This window comes from Carassius carassius, chromosome 35 (assembly GCF_963082965.1).
Source record: "Carassius carassius chromosome 35, fCarCar2.1, whole genome shotgun sequence".
NCBI lineage: Eukaryota > Metazoa > Chordata > Actinopteri > Cypriniformes > Cyprinidae > Carassius > Carassius carassius.
In genome coordinates, this window is record NC_081789.1 from 26,225,294 (window position 1) to 26,236,393 (window position 11,100).

The window sequence follows — 11,100 nt, forward strand, 5'->3', positions numbered from 1 at the left end:
CTATATGACATCAATTTAGAGACGTTCTGATTATATTATTTATTTAGATTTAATTCCAAGTTAAGAGACATTTAGAGATGATGAGCCTGTTTTTGTGAAAGTCACTTTAGTTCAATAATTCATGTTTGCTGTTGAGAAGAGCTGCTGTTGAGTCTGATATCAGTGTGTGAGTCTCTTCTCTCTTTCTCTGCTGGAGTTTGTGTTTATTTGAGTGTGACGGAGGTTTTTGTTCGACGCTTTCACTAGAATGAAGCACTGTGGTACACTTTTGGTGGAGGAACTAAACTGACCATCGGTAAGTCTCTTCAATTCTCTCATAAAAATATATGATATTTGATTCATTCATTTTAATTCATTTTTAGATTATTTCTGCAAAAACTTTTTTTTTTATTATTCCTTTATTACAAAAAAAATATGTTTTTGTATAGTTTCTTTAAAAATTGCAATATTTAATTTATTTCATCATTTACTTAAGTTGTATATTTCGTATGGTTTTTAAATCTCATTTATCATTTTAGATGAATAATTTAACTCATTAACAGTAAATACAATTTTGTATCTTTAGATTACATTATATATAGTCAATTAATTCTTGATATATATAATTTTGACTATAATTAATGGTAAATTTAACAATTAGGATGTTTTTAGATGCATGAAAAAGTCTGATAACACTAAATGTAATTGTGTAGACGTCGTCACCAGACAAAGAGAAATGTAGTTAATGAACATGTTCAAAATCAAGTTTGCGTCTGATCATTTAAAAACAACAACATCATAACATACATTTAAAATTACACTGAAAATTACAATTAATTGTTAGTGTCATATAAGAATAATATTTTTAAAACACAAATAATATTGCAATTATTTAAATTTGTTTTCCATACCTTTTGACAAAATCACAATATACTAATTATTTTTCATTTGAACAGTATTTATTTATTAGATTGAGATTAAAAGTTAAAAGTTCACATGTTCTGTAATTTACTATTTCTGAAATAAATCTTATAAGTGTAATTTTTTGCATTTATTTCATCCTTGTTTACATTTTATAATTTAAAATTATTTTTAAATGTTATTTTTTATTTATATGATTAATTACATGCATTTACATGTATTGATAGCATTAGCTTAAAATCTATTTGATTATTTCTTGATATGATTTTGTCTAAAATCTTGGCACATTTAACAATAAAGTGTTTGTCATCAGACAACAAGGAACTTGAAGAGCATTTTGAAAATTAATCATTTAAACTATTTAAACTCTCAAGTTTGCTGAATAGAGTGAATATTTCAAAAGTACAGTTAATATTGAAATGATCATTAATCTTTTTCTAAGTCATATAGAGACATCACAATATAATCATCAATTTTCTTGAATAATTTCTAAATTCTGAGGATTATTTCAAATGTATATTATAAAATTAAAGTCCAATGACCAGTTTTTCATTTCTGCTTCTGTTGTGTGTGTGTGTGTGTGTGTGTGTGTGTGTTTTGTGTGTGTGTGTGTGTGTGTTTCAGCTGGTCCCGCAGTGAAGCCCTCCGTGTCTCTGCTGCCTCCCTCTTCTCTGCAGATCTCTGGAGACTCAGCCGCACTGCTCTGTCTGCTCAGCTCTTACTCTCCACAGGGGGCGCAGGTGAGCTGGACGCTGGACGGGTCAGAGGTCACCGAGGGGGTTCAGACCAGCGCAGAGAGCGAGCGGGACGGACGCTACAGCCGCAGCAGCGTCCTGAGCCTCAGCAAAGCACGCTGGGAAGCCGGCGAGCGCTTCGTCTGCAGAGTAACACATGACGGAGCTGATCACGAGACCTCGTTCCTCAAGAGCTCCGAGTGCTGATGTTTCTCCAGTGAAGAGCAGCAGGATTCACAGCAGTCTCCTGATTTACAGCTCAATACTCAAGCAGTCTTTCAATGTGCTGCCATTGCTGTTCATTCAATAAAGCTTCTGAACGCCTTACATTTGTGTTCGACTGCATCATTGATCAGTGTGTCCTTCCTTCACTAAAGTTTCAGCTGCTGTTGATGGATTGTAATAGTTGAGAACAGCTGTGTTTAGCAGTAAATGTGAACTGAGGCTCTTGGGGTTTGAACATGATCTCTGGAGACGGAGCTGCTCTATTCTGAGACCATCAGAATCACTAAAGCTGTCAATGCAAATCTGATTTCAGCTCAAACTCACAGTTTCACTGTTTGATCGGTTCAACGCTCTGAACTGAAACAGTTTCACTTCTGCTCATGCAGTGATGAGACAGTTATGAAGTTTGAGTGATAGTTTTGTAAGGCAGTTTATCAGTATGATTGTAAGTACACATAAAAACATAAAAACTTCCAAACTGTAACAGAGAAACATTTGTGTGTTTTTGGATTGATGTGATGTGAGTCCTAACTCAGTTGTGAGCTCATGTGTAGTTCTGTGTTTGGTCTCTGTGTGTCAGTAGTGAGTGATAGTGTTTGATCAGCTGCAGCATCAGTTCAGTCACTGTGACTCTGACTGACACAGGTTTTTGTACAACTCACAATCACTGTGTGAACACACCACCACTGTGGTAACTCTGACAGTAATAATGTCCAGCATCTTCAGTCTGGACTCCACTGATGGTCAGAGTGAAATCACTGTTAGATCCACTGCCACTGAATCTAGATGGAGTTCCTGACTGGAGACGGTTTGCCCAATAAATCAGGAGTTTAGGAGCTTCTCCAGGTTTCTGTAAGTACCAGCTGAGACACTGTTTTCCACTACAACAGCAGGTAGGATCACTGCTGGATTTACAGGTCACAGTGACTGATTGTCCAGTTTGAGCGAGCAGCACTGAGGGAGTTTGAGTCACTGTCACCTGCCCAATAGATTCTGTCAAATGAGAAAGATCAGAAATCACAAACACTTTTACAATCATATATCTTCAAATAACAAGTTAATAACACAATTAATCCTTCCAGACACAAACCTCTACATAATACAGTCAGAGTCCAGATCAATATGGTGATGAAAGTCATTTCTGTTGGTTGTAGGTTCAGTTCTAGTGAGAAACAGTTGTTGATCATGTTTGATGTTTGTCAGAGTTATAAACACACACAGAGCACTGAAGTGTGTGTCGCTCATGTAAAACACACTCTCTATGCAAATACAGGAGAATATCAACAAGTTTAAGTTGGTTTATTTTGCTGTTTCACTGAAACTAAATTCACATGTTAATATTATCCTTTATTGATATAAAGCTACATCGCACATGCAAGAGTGCTGTTTCTTCTGAATATTAGATCAACAGCATGAATGTGATTTTATACAATGGTTTAGTTAACAAAAAGTTTTAACTGAGTATTTTTACTTTTTAGACTAAATATTGTCAGTAGCTACTTTGTTTTTGCTCGGTAAGCTGACATAGTTCATTTGAGTGAATTATTAATTGATTCATTGTGTGAAGAACTTTTTATGATTCAAAATCTTGATCATCATTCACTGTCATTATAAAGCTTGGAAGAGCCAGGACATTATTATATATACATATTACTGTGACTGTATTCGTCTGAAAGAAGACAGTCATATACACCTAGGATGGCTTGAGGGTGAGTAAATCATGGGGTAATTTTTATTTTTGGCTGAACTATCCCTTTAACAGTGACAGATTAATTTAGATTAATATTAATATTTGTATTTAAAAAATTTTTATCAGATGCATGTGTGATAATGTTGTTTCAGATCCTCCTTTGAGCAGCTGTAGCATCAGTTTTTGAGGTTTTTGTACGACTCTTTATCACTGTGTGAACACACGATCACCCACACAGCTACCATAAGAATTTGTTCTGCAATGAAAACTCTGACAGTAATAATGTCCAGTATCTTCAGTCTGGACTCCACTGATGGTCAGAGTGAAATCAGTCGCAGATGAACTCGTGCCACTGAATCTAGATGGAGTTCCAGTGTAACGGTCTGATGTTTGATAAATCAGGAGTTTAGGAGCTTCTCCAGGTTTCTGTAAGTACCAGCTTAAATAGTAACGTGGTGCACTATATTCAACCACATTTGTGCTGGTTCTACATTTGATGTTGACTGTTTCTCCTGGTTGAGCTGCTGTCGTTGAGGGACTCTGAGTGACGCTGATCTGTCCTCTACACTCTGAAACACACAACAAGAAGAAAATCAACTCAAAACTTTGACAATATACTTGAAGAAATGAATTGATATCAAACTTGTGCTCCACAAACCTTGAGCAAACGCTGTGAGAGTCCAGATGAAGATGATGATGAAGGTCATGTTGATGAAGATTGTTGTGTGTGTCAGTGATGAAGTGTTAAACTCACAGCACTATAAACACTCTCAGAGCACTGAAGCATCTGATCAATATGCAAACACACTCACATCATTTACCTGGAGACAGCAGATACACAGTTTTACTATTTAATATCTTTTCTAATAAATTACTTTTATCCATTTTCAGAAACAAACACTCATGATTTAATTATTTATTTCGGGTCGAGCTTCTCTCTCCAAACACTGTTTTATGTTAAGTTTCAGTCAGTTTTTCACGCTGAGATCATTTAATACCTGTGTTACAGATTTGATGTCATCCATGATAGGTCTAGTATGATACTGTATAACAGGTCAAAGGTCATTCAAGGGAGTCACCATCTAAATCTTGCTAAAGAGTTCATCACAAAGTTAAATAACAGGTGATTTGTAAATATGATGATTTTTGGGACTGATTATGAAACAAATGATTTGAATTTAGCCTTAATGTAATAACAGGGATTAATTATTAGAGATGAACATTTAGTGCTGTTTTTTATAATAATTCATGAGTGCTGTTGAGAAGAGCTGCTGTTGAGTCTGATATCAGTGTGTGAGTCTCTTCTCTCTTTCTCTGCTGGAGTTTGTGTTTATTTGAGTGTGACGGAGGTTTTTGTTCGACGCTTTCACTAGAATGAAGCACTGTGGTACACTTTTGGTGGAGGAACTAAACTGACCATCAGAAGTAAGTCTTTCTTAAATTATATAACATCAATATAAAATCTGTGTGAGTTTTAGAAGGAGGTTTACATTTATTTAAGAACATTTGGCAACAATATTTCTAATTTTATTGTAAAATTTAATTCTATTTTATTGATTTATTGCACCTATTGATGTATTTTTATTATTAAATTTTGTCTTTTATATTATGCACAAGTCATATTTGGTATATATTCAGTATTTTTTCCATTTCAAGCCATAGTTCATATTTGTACTTAATATTTTACATCAGTAATTTCACATTTATGTATGCTAACAGTTTGATATATTTTCATTAATGGCATTTCTTTTAATGAATTCTTAGTGCATTCAACTATTTTAATATAATATCGACAGAATATAGTTAATTTCATGAGTCAAAAATAAATTTAGCTGATAAGCATGTTAAATGTATTATTTAAACTATAAGTTTACGTATAATTATCTTTATGAGAAAATGTCCTGAATGTTGACTATTTTTAAAATAGAAATAAGAGTTCAATTTGTTTCCTAAATCTTAAAAAAATATCAAAAAAAAAAAAAATGCAATTTTCCACTTGGTCAGAGATTTGCACTAAAATTTTAAATTGATTGTTAATGTCAAAATAAAATAATAATAAAATAGCAATTATTTAAATTTGTTTTATATATTTTATGACAAAATCACAATCTACTAATTATTTTTCATGTGGACAGTGTTTTTTGTTTTGTTTTTTGATTGAGATTAAAAGTTCACATGTTCTGTAACTTACTATTTCTGAAATATATATAATTAGAATATGTTTTTCATTTATTTCAGTCCTTATTTAAACTTTATAATTTATATTGTTTTTAAATGTATTTTATGTGAATAAATACATGCAATTACATGTATCAATGGCAGTACTTTAAAATAATTAAAATGATTTCTTGATATGATTTTGCCTATAATTCTTGGCAAATTTAACAAAAAAGTGTTTGTCATCAGAAAACAAGTAACTTGAGCATTTTTAAAATGAATCATTTAAATTATTTATACTACCAAGTTCTCTGGTATTTATGATTGTGAGTCTGAATAGCATTAATATTTCAAAAGTACAATTAATTTTGAAATGATGATTAGCTTTTTCTAAGTCAAATAGCCACATCACAATATAATCATACATTTTCTTGAATAATGTTTTTAAAAAACTCTGAGGATTATTTCAAATGTATCTTATTAATTTATAAAACTCCAATTATTAGTTTTTTTTATTATTATTACTGCCTCTGTTGTGTGTGTGTGTGTGTGTGTGTGTGTGTGTGTGTGTGTGTGTGTGTGTGTGTGTGTGTTTCAGCTGGTCCCGCAGTGAAGCCCTCCGTGTCTCTGCTGCCTCCCTCTTCTCTGCAGATCTCTGGAGACTCAGCCGCACTGCTCTGTCTGCTCAGCTCTTACTCTCCACAGGGGGCGCAGGTGAGCTGGACACTGGACGGGTCAGAGGTCACCGAGGGGGTTCAGACCAGCGCAGAGAGCGAGCAGGACGGACGCTACAGCCGCAGCAGCGTCCTGAGCCTCAGCAAAGCACGCTGGGAAGCCGGCGAGCGCTTCGTCTGCAGAGTAACACATGACGGAGCTGATCACGAGACCTCGTTCCTCAAGAGCTCCGAGTGCTGATGTTTCTCCAGTGAAGAGCAGCAGGATTCACAGCAGTCTCCTGATTTACAGCTCAATACTCAAGCAGTCTTTCAATGTGCTGCCATTGCTGTTCATTCAATAAAGCTTCTGAACGCCTTACATTTGTGTTCGACTGCATCATTGATCAGTGTGTCCTTCCTTCACTAAAGTTTCAGCTGCTGTTGATGGATTGTAATAGTTGAGAACAGCTGTGTTTAGCAGTAAATGTGAACTGAAGCTCTTGGGGTTTGAACATGGTCTCTGGAGACGGAGCTGCTCTATTCTGAGACCATCAGAATCACTAAAGCTGTCAATGCAAATCTGATTTCAGCTCAAACTCACAGTTTCACTGTTTGATCGGTTCAACGCTCTGAACTGAAACAGTTTCACTTCTGCTCATGCAGTGATGAGACAGTTATGAAGTTTGAGTGATAGTTTTATAATGAACTTAATGGACTGTAATGATGAGGGATGGAGACTCTTCACTTGTAGATTCACACGTAGCTGGACAAACTTTGAGATGGTGGAAATGGATTTAGTTACTACAGTCTGTTCTGAGATTATTAGATCTATTGCAGGGTTCGAAATGACTTGGGACTCTTGGGGGGTCCCCAAAAATTTTATTAATTAGCAAATAAATGTACGATCAAAAAAGAGAGAGGTAATCGAAGCCCTCGCCCTGCTGCAAATATCTAGATACTTACATCCCCGGCCCACCGATATAGACACAGAGTAAAATGAAATTCTGAAAAACTATCTATCGCTTCTTCTTGCTTTACTACTCCTTCCAATACTTCCCGAAAACAATTTCACCTGATGATTTGAGTAGCTCTTTTTGTAAAGTTCTAGGATGATTGGAGTAATTTTGTAGGGCAGGCCTAGTGCCTCTGCATAGAAAATAATAAACAAAGTATAAGCATATATAAATGCAATAGAACAAAAATACATGTGAAATAAAGCAGTGCTTTTGGTTTTTCAGGTAAATTAACTGTATTAAGTTACAGAAATCGAATAATCAAATGTAAAATAACACTGCATTCAATGTATACATTAAATATGATTCATATAATTAATACAGTTCATCTTTAGCTACAAAAGTGTATTTTCTCTTTCTCTTTTGTCGTTTGATTAACTTTGGTGACAAACAGCTGCAGGTATATTGGGTTGCTGTCCCTTTAAGACGAATGCATGTATCTAATACCGGTAATGACACGCATCCCTTTTCTTTCTCTGACTGCGTTTACGGGGAAACTCGTTGAGATGGGCACTTTGACTTATTTTTTCGAACACATCGTTCATTTTTTTTCCGTTCAAAAACCGATAAGAAAGACAAGGGAATTCGGTGTTCACGAACTTCTGTCTGCGACTGCGTGGCTCTGTGCGCCGACAGACAGACCAGTCTACATTTGGATGTTTAACATAAATATATAGCCTACAGATACAGCAAAGACAACGTCGGCAGTATTGACGGCAAAATAAGCTACAGCTTATTTTTTTCTGTATTGACAGGAAGTTTTTTAAAGCACAATTTGATGAGAATTTGATGAAGTTGCAGATACCATAGAGAGTAAAAGAAACACTAGGCGGGAGGCGCAGAAAAGCGCACTGTTTTTGCATCCCTGATATCTACAATTTCCCCAACAGCTATGTTATCACATAAGCACAATTTACTTTTGAAAAAAGTCGGTGATCTTTCCTTTTCCTATTTTCCTCTCCATGTGCAGGATTACAAATTAAGAAAAATAATATTAGCTTCCTAGATTGCTTAACAAGCTCTCATGTGCAGTCATGCTCAAATCACATTCACTTTAATCAACTCACAGACTTGAATTAAGTCCTGGTTATCTCTCGTAATCACTGACTGGACAAGTAACGTTAGGTTGTTAAGATAGCTTTGAATAACTAGTCTAGCTGCTAGGTCTGCTGTTAGCTGGCAGAACATTTGGCTTCATACACATAAGTTACAGCGAGCAAGAAACGTTGACAAACGTACACTTCTACATTACACTGGGTTAATGCCACTTTTGATATAGGATCTCGAACTCCTTATATTTTACTATAAGCAATTATGGAGATATAAACACAATCGAAGCACTTAAAGGATTTTCATTCAGGATGTCACTTTTTGGTGTCTCTTTTTGCCGTGTTCATCTAGTACGTGTCTGCGGGAGCACCACAACAATCTGTCACGCTGTAAGGAACTCACTCGGCTAATAGCTGCACTGATTGCTGCCTCGCGCTAGAAAATCAATTAATTATCGTTATAAATACAAAACGTCACTAAAACCTATAATTTTCACAATCATTTTTAATGTTAAAATATATTTGTTGGGGACCCCCCAAAATCCAAAAATTAATTCTTATGGGGGGTCCCTAATGACTTATGGAGGGTCCGGGACCCCCCCAGACCCCCCTCATTTCGAACACTTATCTATTGTCTGGAGTTTGTGATGGCAAATGTGATTCACTGCAGGTGTCTGACTGCTGGACTGTGATCATGTTTCTTCTCTGTAGAGTGTGCTTTTTGTTTAATTTGATATTAATTCATCACAAAACTAGAGCATAACTAGGTCAAACCCGTCTGTCACAGGACAGATCTGAGTCTAATAGAGCTGATGTGACTCCTAACTCAGTTGTGAGCTCATGTGTAGTTCTGTGTTTGGTCTCTGTGTGTCAGTAGTGAGTGATAGTGTTTGATCAGCTGCAGCATCAGTTCAGTCACTGTGACTCTGACTGACACAGGTTTTTGTACAACTCACAATCACTGTGTGAACACACTTTTACTGTTGATGTAGTGGTAACTCTGACAGTAATAATGTCCAGCATCTTCAGTCTGGACTCCACTGATGGTCAGAGTGAAATCACTGTTAGATCCACTGCCACTGAATCTAGATGGAGTTCCTGACTGACGGCTGCTTGCATAATAAATCAGGAGTTTAGGAGCTTCTCCAGGTTTCTGTAAGTACCAGGCTAAACGATCAGACCCACTATATCTGTACACATCTGTGCTGGTTCTACAGTTGATCTTCACTGTTTCTCCTGGTTGAGCTGCTGTCGTTGAGGGACTCTGAGTGACGCTGATCTGTCCTCTACACTCTGAAACACACAACAAGAAGAAAATCACCAGATTAAATCAATGATCTTTACCCACACAAGCATGTGATGTGTTGAATGCAGGAAAAGTGAGTCTGACCATTGAGGAGCAGCAGCAGAGAACAGATGATCAGAGCGAGTGTCCTCATCTTTACTGGGAATAAGAGAGAACTGAAGGACAGTGATGTTGATTCACAGTCTGACTGACAGACGATCTGATATTGTGCTCAATCACAGGGGTGGGACACAAATTCAAAGCTGTTTCCTCTCAAATGTGTCACAGTCACTTACAGGGGAGCAGATATTTGAAATATTACAATTGAAGACATTACTTTGCCTCATCAATCACTGATTTAATATTAGTTCATATATCTGTGATTCATTCTCAGCAGCAGCAAAATGGTGAAATTATCAAGCAATCATTTTAAAAATAAATGTGACTCTAATTGTCTTTATTGTGACTTTCTATGTTACAAAAAAAGAAATATTAGAAATTATACAGAATGATATATTGTGTAAATATATTAAAATATATTGAATTATATATAAGGAATTGCCGCTTTCATATATTAAAAAATATGTGACAATATATTTGTATATATACCAAAATATATGTAATTTTATATTCAGTATTTTATATATAATATATAATAAAATATAGATGTATGTGTGAATAGATATGGTACTGCATGTGTATAAATATATTAAATATATGCAGTACATACATATATGGAAATATATATTTATGATGCTTAGCAATCATGTACAATATGTTTCATATTTTAGAATAGCATAAACACACCTAAGCACTTAGTGAACAAACTATCACATGTGCTGAAAAGTGCACAGTCATTACTTTTTTAAATAAAGTAACATATAATCTTAATGGTGTTTGGCCAATCGTCATCTTAACCACATCAGCACAACAGTAACCCCCCGAACTCACACACACCAGAAACCCTTTTACATTTCAAAATAATACAACATTAATCACTAACAGATCTCCCCCTGTATTAATTTTGAGCAAAAACATGAAATAACACTTCATTTTAAAATGTTTACTCTCCTTTAACAGTCAGAAGCAAAGCATCCTGGGAACTAGAAATCTCCTTTAACTCATGCCGTGAATGTGTGCATAATATGTACATTTATGTGCAATTTATATGCAATATAGGATCAAATGTTTTGAATAATATAGATTTAGTCTCCATTTCTAAATATATTTGTATGTATCCATATATAACAATATAATGTCATTGCATATATTGCTGTATATTAAAAAATGCATGCACAAGTTTCCAAATATATGGAAATGTATTATGCAAAATATCACATTATATATGACATTATATTATATATATTATGCAGTAGTAATATGCATTGCTA

General features: G+C 35.1%; 2 long non-coding RNA genes and 2 gene segments (V, D, J or C); 2 read left to right on the plus strand and 2 right to left on the minus strand.

The window, feature by feature from the left end:
• Positions 1 to 52: 52 nt before the first annotated feature.
• On the plus strand, positions 53 to 1,961 carry LOC132116432 (uncharacterized). The gene is made up of 2 exons (XR_009425636.1): positions 53 to 295; positions 1,525 to 1,961. It is a non-coding gene; the product is annotated as an uncharacterized LOC132116432 (long non-coding RNA).
• Positions 1,962 to 2,393: 432 nt separating this feature from the next.
• LOC132116427 (immunoglobulin kappa variable 4-1-like) lies at positions 2,394 to 3,123 on the minus strand. The segment is given in 2 exon segments: positions 2,394 to 2,852; positions 2,950 to 3,123. Coding segments are annotated over 2 exon segments (426 nt in total).
• A 618-nt stretch (positions 3,124 to 3,741) lies between these two features.
• On the minus strand, positions 3,742 to 4,289 carry LOC132116428 (immunoglobulin kappa variable 3-11-like). The segment is given in 2 exon segments: positions 3,742 to 4,118; positions 4,208 to 4,289. Coding segments are annotated over 2 exon segments (411 nt in total).
• A 180-nt stretch (positions 4,290 to 4,469) lies between these two features.
• LOC132115782 (uncharacterized) lies at positions 4,470 to 6,741 on the plus strand. The gene is made up of 2 exons (XR_009425565.1): positions 4,470 to 4,974; positions 6,305 to 6,741. It is a non-coding gene; the product is annotated as an uncharacterized LOC132115782 (long non-coding RNA).
• The last annotated feature ends 4,359 nt before the right edge of the window (positions 6,742 to 11,100 follow it).